Raw genomic sequence first — 14,581 nt, 5'->3', positions numbered from 1 at the left:
GCAGCCAGAACTATCTTATTTATTATAAAGATACACCGTGAAGAACAGACCTGACTGTATACTGAAGCCTGGAATGGTACATGCCAAAATGTACAGTACTATACATAAAAGTGCATTGTCACAACAGATTAACAAAACATTTCTTTTCTTCCAGAACTGTAAAAGCATCCCCCCTATTTCCGCCTCAGAGCTGAGGGACTGTAACAGAGGCAGGACAGAACACAGGCGACACACGTGGGCGGCAGAAGCTCAGAGCGGGAGGGAGGACGCGGGGACACTGCGGGTGGGAAAGGCACAGTCACGGCTACCAGCAAAACGAGACAGTCTGATGACCGACAAGGATGCAAGACAAACGATACTGAGCACCGAGGCACAGGAAGGGGCACGGAGAAGCTGGGAGGACGCGGAGGAAGTTCCCACTGAAGTGGGCGGTAGGAATTGGGGGAGTGGGGGCGGGGGGGGGGGCAGAAGCGGGGTGGGACGGGTGGATGGGGCGACAGTAAAAAGCAAGGCTAAAACTCCTCTAAAATAGAAAGGCACTTTCACATGTACATACTACAGATGTACATCGACACAATTAGGTAACAGTCACAAGCAGGAAGCTACCAGTACTGTAATTGATCAAACCGACAGAAAAGGACAATACGGATTTAATTACGTGGGCAGGAGTTACCCTCGAGTCCATAGGTAAATAGCAGTCTCTCCTGTTATACAGCCACTCACTTTACTTTAAACATCTAGAATAACCATCACACTACACACTGAACTTGGATGAATGCTCTAAAGGGGGCATTCACAAATGCACGGCTTATATATTTCCTTTTACTAAACAGTTTCTAAGATAAGCATTATGGAACCCAGTACAATTATTTAAACATACAAAAGTCCCTATGTAATTTAAAGATACAGGTACCCATCTCGATTATACCACATAGACTATTTCTTTTAAAGAACGTATACTAGGGTAAGTGAAAGCTCGATTTCCAGTTTGTTTTACTCATCTGAATGGGGGTGTGTGTGCCAAAGTCACCCTGCACCCAGCCTAACACCCAGCCCAGCTGGAGGCTGGGTTTTCAGCTCAGGGGACAGTCTGGAGTGGGGAGCTCTATTGTACACATGGGTGAGCCTTTACCTCTAAGTGGCTCTGCAGCTGAAGCCTCAGTGGTGGGTAACTCGGAGCAAGACTCAGTCCCAAGTGCTTGTCCTGCATTCGTGGTTTCTCACTACTGTGGAATAAAACGAATGTGATCCCAAATCTGAAGTCTTCTAAATCCTCAACAGACCTCTGGGCTCTCTAATTTTTTTTTTTAAAGTTTATTTAAATTCCAGTTAGTTAACATACAGTATGGGCTCTTTAAATTTTAGAGGTTGTAATTATCATATTAAAGTTTCTTCATTTTGTAGACCCGGTGTCATTCCCAAAGCTGAGGACACTGCTACCCTTCCCACTTGTATCTTTTCCTTAATTAAATTATAAGCCCATTTTGGGAATGGCAAAAGTACGACGAAAACTCTTGACTGATACAATGTGACCTGATCTCTCCATCTACTGATGGCTGTTCGTGCTCACCGCAGTAGATTAAGTGGGACCCTGCTGTAAATTATTCTATGGATGGCTCAAGGAGCACCAAAGTCAAATTACGTCGTGTGAAAATGTGCAAAACTGTTGAACGATAGCGTTAACCCTGAACATGAATATAGAGCTCTGCAAAGGGCCATTTGACTGGTTCAAATAATTTACAGAACACTCATCAGAAAATCTATACTAAGTACCTTTCTCTCTCTCCTGATGATCCTCTCCCAACACCCCTGACTCCAACCAAAAGGTCAACTTGGTAAGCCTACTTCAGTGAGTTCTGTGGGTGAGACATGAACAGTTTTATCAGCTGTGAATATATATTCTTGTGTAAGTGGAGTCTGGTAATCTCTGTAGGGCCATCCTTTGCCCATCATCAAAATAACCTCCTTTCCAAACCATGCATGAAGACTATGATCCTTGAAACTGGGACATAACATCTCCAGATTCTTTCCTTTTTGCCCATCCCTCGCACCTTCCCTCCTCCCCGCTGCATGCTACACTGGTAGCTGTAGAGAGGGCCACATGGTGGGTGAGGCTGCAGAAGCTTTTAATGAGCTTACAGGATGTAATTCTGGATCCTTTGTGAAGTGGCCACCTTGTCTTATCCCTGGAATCTGAAGACTCTTACTAAAACAAAGTAAGAAAACATGAGTCCTTACTCACTGTGAGGTCACATCCTTCCTTGGGAATTGGGCGGGGGGTGGAGGGGTGGAGAAGATAGAAAAAAAAGAAAGGTTTCGGGGTGTCACCAGGGATATAGGGAGAAAAGAGAGAGACATTTAAGGGGGTGATGGGAGAGCACTAGAAGTTTCCGGCAAGAAGGCCCAGCCTCCGAGGCTCTGAGGTTCTAGAGCAGCAAGTCCCCTGCTACCTAAGGGAGCAGAATCCTAATTTGGTGTTTGGAAAGGCAACCCTCATTTCATCAGAGGTGTAAACACTGAAGAGAGGAGACACCGGGCAGGCTTACCAGGGAGAAGTGTGAAGACATGAACTTGCAGGAATAAGAGTTAAGTTAGAACTTGTAAAAGACTCCTCTCCCCATAATGAATTCAACATGCCTCTGCCCTTTTGATGCCCTCTGTAACTGTTACTCTTCTATCAAAGATGGAAAGTAGCTTTAAAGAAATCCTTTTAATTTCAATTTCTAAAAGATTTAAAGTCTCCCCCCCAATTATTTCCATTTCTTATTCTCTGCTTCTGTTTCCCCATACAGCAGCAGAGAATTAGAGACCAAAGTGGGATCTAGAAGGAACTGGGAGGTTATTCAGGAAGGTTTCAGTTTCCTAGGAATTTGGGAAGATGGTTTAAAAGGGTTAGTGCTACTTAAGAGCTCAATCCTGGCTGAGTCTCCCTGGTGTCTCAGATTGCTGAGGGACCAAGAGAGCTCAAGAGAAATGGTGAGAGGCTGGACAAGATGTTGAGCTGGGCATCGTTTTCAAAATAGGCAAAGAGGATGCTTCAGAAAACTCAAAGAGTTAAAAGCTTACCATACCTGGAAATACTTGAAAAAAAATTCTCCATTCAATCCATTTGTGAAATTAGGCCACCGGCTAGCAACCAGAAGTGTGACTTTGAAAGGTAACCCTATCTCATTAATTTAATCTCTCTCTGCATTAGAATGATTAGACTGGCAAATTGAGGGAGAGATCACAGTAATGACCTTGATTTTTCGTACAGATCCTCATTGTTTCCTGCAGGAGGAATTCACCAGTGGGTTAACAGATTCAAGTCCATACTGTGTCACTCTTAGATGGGCAGGCCAGTGGCTGCCAGTTTGAATCCAAACCTAGAAGGAAATCAATGGTGGTCGAGAGGGGTTAGTCTGGGCCATCCATTTTTCTTAAAAAAAGGTCTCTTCATCAGTAAGTTCAGTGACAAAGTAGGTAGGATGGCATAAGCTGCTGTTGGTAGGAGTGGTGATTTGTACCTTAGTAAAAACAACTGAATTCAAAGCAACTTTTTAAGACAGAGGGAAAACATAGGGAAAACTGTCTCTGTGCTAGGATGTCAGAGAAAGAGGTCCCTCACGGAGCTCACCTGACTATCTGAGTTCTGTTGAGACCACGTGGAAAAAAAAAAAAAGGAAAGGAAAAAGTCAGTGGTTCCAGGTGCCAGATTGGAAGGAAATCACCCCGGAACCATGAGGTGCCCCTCCCACCTTGGCCAGCATGGCGCGTCCTCCAGTACCGGAGCCAGTTCTCTGTTGGCTCAGAGAGACAAACGGAGAGCAGAGCTGGGGATTCCACTTAGGTTCCTCAGGCCTCTGTGTAGCCTGATTAAAGGAACCGAGGTCATTCAGCCAGAAGGGAAGGCTGAGTGAGGCAAGGACTTGTGTGCCGCGGGTGCGCTCCGTTTCCAGGGGGAGAACACAGCGGTTTCGGGGAGCTAGAAGCATTCCCTAGGCCGTTGGTAACAACAGATCTCTGAAGGAGTCTGTGGAGTAGTGTAACCAGGAAGTCTTTAAAATTAGACTGTTCTAGTCCTTTGTGAATGCAGGGGATGGACTTGGAAATCTTCGGGGGCCTGATCAGGCTTGTGGAAGGAGTCACACCGAGAGCTCTGGAGGATTCTCTCTCTCTCTCTCTCTCTCTCTCTCGCCTTTCCTAGGTTCAGCTCAAGCAGTAACTGCAGGGGTTCTCACCCCCCTTCGTCTGAGCTTTTAACCTGGACCCAAGGGAAGGGACTCTTATGAAAGAGGCAAGCATCCAACTCATTCAGGCGGCGGGCTACAACCTCCCCTGGGAGCGTCCCACCGCACGGGTCCGAGGTGCTCACCGTCAGCTACCTAACAATGCTGTTAGCACCGTTCAGCCACCACCCCAAGTGCCACGGACCAACACTGGTCCTACACCAAGGCCTGGAACTCAGATTCACGTGCCTTCGGATCCAGACATTTCTGACTCACCCGGGCTGTGCTAAACCCGAAGCACTATACCACACAGAGAGCAGAGCGGTGTTGTCTTCATTACAAATGGTGCAGCATTGGATTTTCAAGTAAATCTAAGTGTTTCTATTGTCTTTAAAATGACATAAGATATGTCCAGTTATTAAAAAAAAAGGAAAAAATTACAAAATACAAATGCCCGTGTTAATTTAGCTAGTCTCAGACATTACATTCGAGAACATAGAAAAGCCAAAAATCTCCAGTTGTAAGCACAAAACTAAGGAAAGTTATGGATCACCGACTTTTGTCACTGATCTGTTTCTTTTAAAATCACCAGCCCAGATGACCTTGCCCACTTGGTCTTTACATTGTGCAAGACTTGTCTGTTGGACCTTGGGAAGGTGGGGCAGGTCCTACAGTAGGGTTTGTTTTCGGAAGAACAGCAGGTTTTGGCCGAAGGGCTGGCGGCTTCAGCTGCACACCCATTCTGGGCGCCACCAGAGGCTTGAAAGTACTCATGGTGTCACTGGAGGAGGTGGTGCTCCGTCGAATCTGCGGCTCCGAGCTCCTGAGGGCAACGTTGTGCAGGGGGCTGAGAGATTCCGTGGACGTGGCGGGGGTGGGAGCGTTTTTCACTTGTTCTAAGGTATCCAGCACCACATCGGGGGCATGCTTTGCTGTACTCTGTCTCTCCAGCTCTCGGAGTTCATTCAAAGCAGTGTTCATCGTCTCCTCGATATCCTGTTGAAAAATAACCAGAGAGAGAGAGACGGAAGAGAACGGTAATTAGTACTAACGTACAGAAACCCTTACGCTTCATCTCAAAGCAGACAGGCCTGCAAAGCAATGATGTTTTAACGTTGCTGGCGGTAGGATGTATACACGTAGGGCCGTCCCACACTATTATTTTGACTGCGTGGTCAGCAGACCAAGATGCAAGGGTGCGTGGAGTCATCTGTCAAACACCGGCCATCCCAAGGTGCCAGGCAGCCTTCTCGTGATTTCTCCCGTACATGCTGACTTACTGTACAGAATTCTATTTCAACTTATGGTTAAAAGATAGCTTCAATTTAGACACTGCAACAATTTCTCAAGAGATAGATGGGAATGGGAATGAAGCAGGCTTCTTTCATTCATTTAACAAATAATTTTGAGCACTTACTATATACTTGGCTAACTCCTAGCAGTTCTTCAAAATTCAGTTTAAGCCTTCCCCTGATGCTCTTGTCCAGTGGATCTCAGCGGAGTGGTACTGCCCCATAGACGGCATTTTTGTAGTCTGCTACGTGTGTATTTTATTTTTTTAAGATTTATTTATTTGAGAGAGAGAGTGTGAGCACAAGTTGGGGGAAAGGCAGAGGGAGAGAATCTCAAGCAGATTCCCCACTGAGCGTGGAGCCCCATGTGGGGCTTGAGCTCACCACCCATGAGATCATGACCTGAGCCGAAATCAAGCCGGTTGCTCAACCAACTGAGCCACCCAGGTTCCCGTGTGTGTGTGTGTGTGTGTGTGTACTTTTAAATGCCACAAGAATGGGGTGGCATTATTGGCATTTGGTGGGCAGGGGTCATATATACTAGATCTGTTGTGGTGTCCCAGATAAATTTACATGCAATGAACTGTCCTGCATCTTGTTCAACTTCTGAATGTCCTTCAGACATTGATGTAGGTGAAAATCCTGTTTATAATAACGTGAGCCCTGACCCTAACTCTATCTTTTATCAATATGCCTTTTTAATTGTTGTATTTATGGTAATTATATACGTAGGTGAAAGCATCTTACTACTTTGTCTTCTAGCCTAGTCAAGCATTAACTGAAGTACACTTAATTGTTTTAATATTTAATTCCTTGTATTTTTGTATATTATATTTAGAGCTTTATATGTTTTTTTTCAAATTACGTATCTCATCTGTCAATTTATTTCAGACAGTAAAGGGGGAATTACAAAATACATATTTCAAAAAGGTAGAGTGTGTTCCATTGATGGATGAACAGATAAGCAAAATGTGGTATATACATCAATGGACTGCTATTCACCTTAAAAAGGAAATCTTGCTACATGCTACAATATGGATAAACCTTGAGGACATGAAGTTAAGTGAAATAGGGGCCAGTCACGAAAAGACAAATACTGTATGATTCCATTTATATGAGGTAGTCACACTCCCAGCAGCAAGAAAGCCGAATGGGGTGGCCAGGGGCTGGGGGTGGGGAGGGGAGAAAGGGAAGTTGTTCATCAGTGGGTATAGGGTTTCAGTTTTGCAAGATGGAAGAGTTCTGGAGATTTGTTTCACAAAATGTGAATATACTTTACTGAACTGCGCAGTGAAAAATGGTTGCGATGGTAAATTTTACGTTATGTGCTTTACCACACACACACACACACCCACGGTGGAGTATTGTGTGGGATGGGAGGGGTGAAGACCCATCGCCCAGGTCTGACTGACACGCCTCTTCTCTAAACTCCCGGGGCTCCTTTCACTCACCTGGAGCATAACCCTCATGGCGCTGCATAATGGGAACGGATTTCCATTTCCAGCTCCCTCACAGGACTGCAAGCACCTTCAGAAAGCAGCTGGGTAATGATTTAACGTTGCTTCTATAAAGCCGGGCAGAGGACCTGGCACATAGTAAGTGCTCAATAAAAGTTTGCTAAATGACTAAACCAAGATACAATGATCACATATGGATACTGTTGTTTTTAAAAAAGCCCCATCAGGGATTCCATGATTTGTTTAATAAGAGCATCTGCATGTTTTTTGTATGAACACCATGATGGCAGGCTTACTTGTCCTCATGGGAAAATCCGAAGATGAGAGATGGAAAGATAAATAAAGGACACAGCTGGAAGCCGTTTTGGGAAGATGACATCACTTTTCAAGTGATTATTTTCTTATGTTATTTCTATTTGATGCTAAACATATGGATTTTTTTTATAAGTATTTGCCCCAGAGAGATTGTGCAGAGCCTGGTTTATCTGTTGAGTTTTTGTTTTTATGATTTACAGTTAAAGGATTTCCTGGGGTGCCTGGGTGGCTCAGTTGGTTAAGCATCTGACTCATCTCAGTTCAGGTCTTGATCTCAGGGTGGTGAGTTCAAGCCCTGCATTAGGCTCCACACTAGGCATAGAACCTACTTAAAAACAAAACTAAAGAAACAAGCAAAAAGGATTTCCTGGTTCTAGAAGCAAAAGGGTTAAACAGGCATTGTTACACCTTCCCACCCCAAAGCTCCTAATTCCCTATCTTTCTAACCTAAATCCTCTTTCACCTGCTTATTATAAGCAGTGACGTTACAGATTTCTCAAACTGTTAAATTCAGCTGTAATCAAATATCACTGATTCTATATAGGTCTCCAAGGGCCCTGTATAGTATTTCAAATAGAGAAAACCAAAAGGTCTTTTTGATTTTTGCTGAGAAATTGCTATACATTTAAAATTGGTTTAATTTTGGGGCGCCTGGGTAGCTCAGTCGTTAAGCGTCTGTCTTTGGCTCAGGTCATGATCCCAGGGTCCTGGGATCGAGTCCCACATCGGGCTCCCTGCTCAGCGGGAAGCCTGCTTCTCCTTCTCCCACTCCGCCTGCTTGTATTCCCTCTTTCACTGTCTCTCTCTGTGTCAAATAAACAAAATCTTAAAAAAAAAAAAAATTGGCTTAATTTTTAAAAAACACATTAAACCCCTCACAACCTAATTTACATCCCAAATTTTCTTTAGGACAATGGAAATAGCTTGGAAATTTGTCACATCAGTGTAGGTCTCCTTGGGCACTCTTTATTAAAAATAATCTTTAATAGTTCCCCATGTTTGTTCATTTATTTCTCATTCACTCTCTTTTTTGATCGACTCAGCTCTTTTTTAAGCTTCAGATGGCTGGAAGATGCTTTAGATTAAAATGGCAAACCCTGAATCTATTCACCTCTTTCGTCATTGGTGATACCCATATTTTCTGATGGCCTATGCTGGGAAAAAAAAAAAAAACTAGAGGAAAAATGGCAGAATGATGGAAAATCCATTAATCAATCTTGTCTTACCTTTACTTTGTCAATTTTAATCATTAGAAAAAAACTACAAAGTCCTTTGCACAAACTGTTGGGAAGAGAAGAGTGACAGAGGACCCAGACCTGCTGTTCTTCCAATAGCTAGCTATTATTTCTCCTACTATTTATGGACTAATCCAGCATTTCTTCTAAGTTGGAAGGGTCATGTTTCTCCTACACTAACTTTTATCTGTTTCTGGCTCTCCATTCTTTCTATCAATTTGTCTATTTTATTATCTTTAGCATGCTTTTGGGATCTGGTAGGGTTAGTCCTTCCTCATTATTCTTCTTTTCCAGACTTTACTGGCTATTTAGCAATGATGTGTTTGAATGCCCCAGGTCCTACACTTCTGCCATGTCTCTGAATCAATATGAACCTAATCACTTGGGCCCTTCCAGTAACAAATTGTTCTTCTAAAGAGACCCTTAGTCAGGCCTTAAAGAATAGACTAATTTCTTTTCTGTTTTCTTTAGTTGGTTCTCTACAAAAAGCATGACTACAAAGAGGAAGTCCTGCATCCCTCCATCACACCCCAGGTACACAGCAGGTGCCATTCCATTCCACACATCCTACCTGAGCGATTGTCTCTGGGTCCAATGGCTTGTGGTCATTGAAGCCTGTGTATTGCCCTGACGATGTGGACCTTCTAATAGGAGGACTGTCAATCTTCTTGAGGGAGTCATGCCGGCTGATATTGGTCAGGCTGCCATGGCCTGGCCTGCGCCTCCTCTCAGGACTGTCGTTGGTGAGGCCACGGTTCTGCAGCAGGCCCCGGGGGTGACTGCCCAGGCTTGGGGACCCCAGGTCAACTGAGGAGTTGGAAAGAGCATGTGGGGGGTGCAAGGGGCAATGGCCATCGCTGGTCCTGCCAGGACGCCTTACTGGAGGGGGTGGCTCTCCTCTTTTTCTTTGTCTAAAAGTACACAAAAAAAGAGAAAATAGGAGAGCTTATCACTCCGGGTAATACTGCAAAGCTGCGGGTTCCGCAGCTCCTCGAAGTGCTTGGAAAAGTGGAGGTTCAGGAGCCTGATTATCAGACCCCACCCACCTGGCTAGATAGCCGTCAGGGTGTCGGTCTGTTGGGGAGTTCATGTCCTTGGACGAAGACTTGTCCTCAGTGACGGGCCCACTGCTGGCCTCGCTGTCAGCTTTTTGGCTCAGAGTGTCTGAAAACGTGTCATCCCTGCAACAAGGAGAATCAAGAGTGAGAGTCTTTTGCAAGATGAATGGGAACAAAAAAAATAAGTGACATGGGCTTTACATATCTAAGTCTTTCTCTTATCAACATGACTTTTTTCATAATAAAAATGTACCATTTCATTGCAGGTGAAGTGCAACAAAGAGCAAAATCACAGTCACTCATGATATGATATAACAGCCAGACGCCACTGCTGCTAGAATTTGAGACAATATCCTTCTCTACTTTTTATCTATGCCTGGGTAAACATGTATGATGTCTGCATATATATGTACGGTATTTGTACTTAGATACTTATAGGTTTATGTAGCTTAGATATCTATGACTGTATGTCTGTATACACATACACATAATATTTCTTGGCTTCTGAAATCCACATTTTAACATTTTTTTCTTTTTCTAAAGTTAGGCTGAATCATTTGTTTTTTATTTTTTTAAATACTTTTTAATAGTTTTTTTTTAAAGATTTATTTATTTATTTGACAGAATGTGGGAGAGCACAAGTATGGGGAGCAGCAGAGGGAGAGGAAGAAGCAGAAGCAGAAGCAGACTCCCTGCTGAGCAAGGAGCCTGATGCGGGGTTCCATCCCACGACCCTGAGATCATGACCTGAGCCAAAGGCAGACGCTTAACAGACTGAGCCACCCAGGCGCCCCTAGGCTGAATCATTTAATCACTGTATACATTTTATGGTATTATTTCTTTTTTCCTTGAAAAAATGCTCTTAAATTAGTGCTGCACTGTGAAATATTATACTCACAAAATAGGGATTATATTGTACATATGATTTTGCAACCCGTTTCTTTCATTTAATATATTATGGCCATCTTCTCATCTCTTTAATTTTTAAATTACAGCAATATTAAAAAAAAAAAAAAAAAGGAAGCCTGAAGATGATTCTTTTGAGACGTTTAGGTCAGTGTCTTCCCTCTCAGGAATCTGGAATTGAAACGGTAGCCAGACAGCAAGAGACGAGTACTGCTGGTTTTGGAACCAGCGGCGTTTCTACAGCTCTTGAAGCTATTCTCCACATGGCGGATTTTTCTAAGAGCCTGAAAGCTTCCATCTCTCACTAGCCCTTGCTCCGAATCTGCTGGTGGAGTTTGGAAAATGAAAACCTGCTGGCCCCGAAGTACCATTAGCAAAGACCCAACAGCAAGGCGAAGAACGGCGCCCAGCTCAGAGGTTCGGGCTCTGCGGTCCCTTCTGCTCTTTTCTCGAGAGACCAAGGTAGCTTTAGGACCAGCGGCCGGAGACTTCCGGCGGAAGCGGCACCCGCGCGGCCGCACTACTCACATATCCTGCACCACGATGTACTGGTGCGGCACGAGCCCGTCGATGCCGTTGTGCCTGCCTTCCCACCAGTCCTCGGACGCGCGGTGGTACAGCAGCAGGGAGGCCCCCTTCTTGAAGGACAGTTCTCTGGCCGACCGCCCCACGTAGTCAAACTTGGCTATCGCTTCTATTGGCTCACATTCTACAAAGAACACACCAGAAGGCGATGAGGGACAGAGTTGTGAGGTAAGCATGAAACGCTACGTGAAAGTTTCTAGGCGGCCTTAGAAATCAGCAAGGCCATTTCATATCCAGAGCGAACAAGGTAATAAATCCTCAATGCGGGACAAAATCAGGCTGTTCAGGGAGATACAGAAAAACATTCTCTTGCTGTCATCAGTTTTTCACGCGAAGAAAAATGGAACATTGGACCTTAATTTCCACAGCCTCTTACCAGAGACAGAATGACAGTCTAATAAAAAATATTTTAAACTTTGCAACATGATAATATGAGATCTTTCCTTGGGTTGTAATATTCTCCGTAATAGCTCCAATATTATTTTGACAATGATGGAGTTCCCTTGTAACATGTTAATAACCGTGGATAACATGGAAAAATCACTATCCCAGGAAGTTTATGCTTTATTTGCTTATTTAAAGAAAAATCAAGTTTATAAAAACCAGCACATTAAATACTATTTGACTACATTTAATTTCTTCATGTACTTTTTTGGGACTATCAAATCTTCCAACTACCACTGACAGTAAAGATAATTTTGTTTTCTCTAGGATCAGTAATAAATTTTAGTTGCCTATGAAACAAGCATAACTTAGACTGTCCTGTACCCAAATTAAAAGACCAGATTCAAAAATTATATTATCCAGAGGTCAAAAGATATTCAAGGGGATTATGGTGAGTGAAAAAAACCTATCTCAAAAGGTTACATACTGTATGATGCCATTTATATAACCTGCTTGAAATGACATAATAATCAAGATGGAGAACAGATCAGTGGTTGCCAGAGGTTGGGAAGAAATGGCAACGGCTATAAAAGGGGAGCACAAGGGACCCTGGCGATGAAACTGTATGTGACTGAGTAAACATCTGCACACACAGCTGAGTGCACGTGAAACTGGTGAAATGTGAATATGGCAGATGGGGTGTGTCAACGTCAATTTCCTGGCTGTGATATTATGCTGCAGTTATATAAGATTTTTACCATGGAGGGAAGCTGGGATCTCTCTGTAGGATTTCTTACAACTTCATGTGAACCCATAATGATCTCAAAAAAAAAAAAAAAAAAAAAAAGATACTGAACTCTGGGCCTAGAATTGGAATTTCAGCCCTGATCTAATTCTGATCACAAAGGTTGAAGGCAAATAAGAGGACAAACTATACAAAACAACTACAAGAGATGCTTTTTGTGATTCAGCTTATTGCAAAAAGCCCTTCAGTTCAGAGCCTTATGATCTTTCCTCTTATCTCTCACCATCCCCCTATTTTCATTCCTGCTATCTACAATAGATGAGTAAACTTCTAATCAATAATAAACAGAAAGGGCCAATACAAGTGCTAAATGTTCAGAGAAATGTATCTATGCAATGAGCAATGTCTCATTTGCTAAAAACTGAGCATGTATTGGTTTCTGAATACTCTAGCATATATGCACACATGATAGATTAAAACCTGTCAAATATTTTCTCAGGAAATTGTCTTCTATTTTGCCTGGTAATGAGCCTTCCCATTTAAAACAGTTTATTTTTCCCCAAAGATTCTTGAAATATGTTTAATATCTTGTATGGAATAACTGCATAAGAAATCACTGGATAGCCAGCTAGGCTTCTTTCTCACTTGATAAATTCAAACATTCTCTGGACCATGTAAGGCACAAGCATAAAAATCAACAAAACACATTGGAAAAGCTTAGGGTTTACCTTATGTGAAGGGCCTGTGTGAATTTCAGCTATACATTTAAATACTATAATCTACATGTCATATACTTCTTAGCAAAGTAGGTGTAAAAATAATTTTAGAACAATAGTTTAAGTCCTTTAACAACTGACTGTAACTTTCAGATCATATGTTAGCACTCTAGTATTCCCTCCTAAAATTATATATATATATATTTAAAATATTTATTTATTTAAGAGAGAGAGAGCAAATGAGCATGCATGGGCAGCAGGGAGGGGAGAGGCAGAGGGAGAGAGAATCTCAAGCAGACTCTGCACTGAGCATGGAGTCCACATGGGGGCTCAATCCCATGACCCTGAAATCATGACCTGAGCTGAAACCAAGAGTCAGACACTTACCCAACTGGGCCACCCAGGTGTCCCTAAAATTATATTCTTTATTAAAACAATATGAATAGCAGCTTTATTAAATATCTACAAATCTGCTTTATAGAGGAGGGACTATAACTTTATATTCAAAGAGACTGACTTTATAGTTTGTTTTAAAATTGCAGATAAAGAATAAATCCTGGTTGATCAGAGATGATGATGCCAATTTTTTTAACCCTAATTCTCCTTGGGGAACAGAAATAAACATGTCCATGGTACAGGAGACATGAATAAACATATCCATGGGGAGGAAAGAAGACATGCCCATTTGTTAAAAAGAATTTCATGACGTGTATTTCGCAAATTCCTATGTCAACATGCCTGTGTAATTTGAATTTCATTTTACTGAAAAAAATGGAAAGATACCAGCCCATAACATAGTGTGCAGTCTATGTACTTGTCAAAGGGAAATGAAGAAAGAACCATTAATGTTCTTTAGACATTAATTAGACATTCAGTCATACATTGTCAGTGCTGGCCAAGGGCTATTTAAGACTATTTAACAGATATATATATATATATAATCATAATTTTAGAATCATGCACTCTATGCTTGTTATCTCTGTTTATTTGTTGAAACAACTAGCAACAGAATTATCAGACTCTGCTTATTTAATTCAAATGTGGGGAGATTCTGAAAGAATGACCTGATGAATCAGAAGTACATTTTATTGGTAATTCTTTATCAACTAGTTATTCTGAGCAATTTCATTATTTTGACTCTTTCTACTCCCATGAGAGTCATTTTGCAGTCAAGAGTCAATCAATAAGCTACTTACACAACATCTTAGTCTACTTATTGCAGAGCAAATCAATCTGAGGGCATGGCAATGCACCATTCCCTTTCCTGTGGAGTCGCATGGTCTTTTAAGGGCATCAGAGACACTGTGGAATGTCACTGCTATCGATAACAGCAAGAGTGAACACGGTAACTTCATTTTCCTGCATGGCTACTACAGCTCTGCGTAAAGGAGAAAAAAATTCAGTATAGCTCATTTTCTGACTGCCTGGTGCTATCAAGTCTTGTATTTCCATTTCTTGTCATTTCATACAAAATGCAGTACATTGCATTTTCTCTTTGGGACCTTGCTGTCCCTGACACTTGCCCTCCTAGATCTGTCGCCTACTGCCCTCACAGGTGACGGTTCTGTTCTAGGACGGTCTGTTCTGTTTTCTTTCAGAAACAAAAGCTACCCTTCTCGAGCAATACCATGAAAGAGAAAAGAAAAGACAATACCTGGGTATCACAAAGATAATCAACAC

At 42.5% G+C, this 14,581-nt stretch overlaps 1 protein-coding gene and 1 long non-coding RNA gene across 6 annotated transcripts in view; one reads left to right on the top strand and one right to left on the bottom strand.

Moving 5' to 3' along the window:
- SRGAP1 (SLIT-ROBO Rho GTPase activating protein 1) overlaps positions 1 to 14,581 on the bottom strand; it is a 265,812-nt gene continuing 251,231 nt past the window's right edge. For all 4 annotated transcript variants that reach the window (XM_078076218.1, XM_036070968.2, XM_036070969.2 and 1 more), the window contains 4 exons: positions 11,000 to 11,180; positions 9,554 to 9,688; positions 9,079 to 9,418; positions 1 to 5,204 (listed from right to left, as the gene is read on the bottom strand). In XM_078076218.1, the coding sequence (XP_077932344.1) occupies positions 4,827 to 5,204; positions 9,079 to 9,418; positions 9,554 to 9,688; positions 11,000 to 11,180 (1,034 nt within the window). In that variant the 3' untranslated portion in view covers positions 1 to 4,826. The remainder of the gene's footprint in view (positions 5,205 to 9,078; positions 9,419 to 9,553; positions 9,689 to 10,999; positions 11,181 to 14,581) is intronic.
- LOC144382394 (uncharacterized) lies at positions 298 to 10,583 on the top strand. Of its 2 annotated transcripts, none has more exons than XR_013449256.1 (4): positions 298 to 431; positions 8,979 to 9,041; positions 9,832 to 9,953; positions 10,190 to 10,583. It is a non-coding gene; the product is annotated as an uncharacterized LOC144382394 (long non-coding RNA). The 2 variants fall into 2 exon arrangements; XR_013449255.1 differs by having other exon boundaries at positions 9,832 to 9,945; positions 10,190 to 10,580.

The sequence above is a fragment of the Halichoerus grypus genome, chromosome 6 (assembly GCF_964656455.1).
Source record: "Halichoerus grypus chromosome 6, mHalGry1.hap1.1, whole genome shotgun sequence".
NCBI classification, from domain to species: Eukaryota; Metazoa; Chordata; class Mammalia; order Carnivora; family Phocidae; genus Halichoerus; species Halichoerus grypus.
The sequence above is the reverse complement of the archived record's forward strand: the minus strand, read 5'-3'. Positions and strand labels throughout refer to the sequence as shown.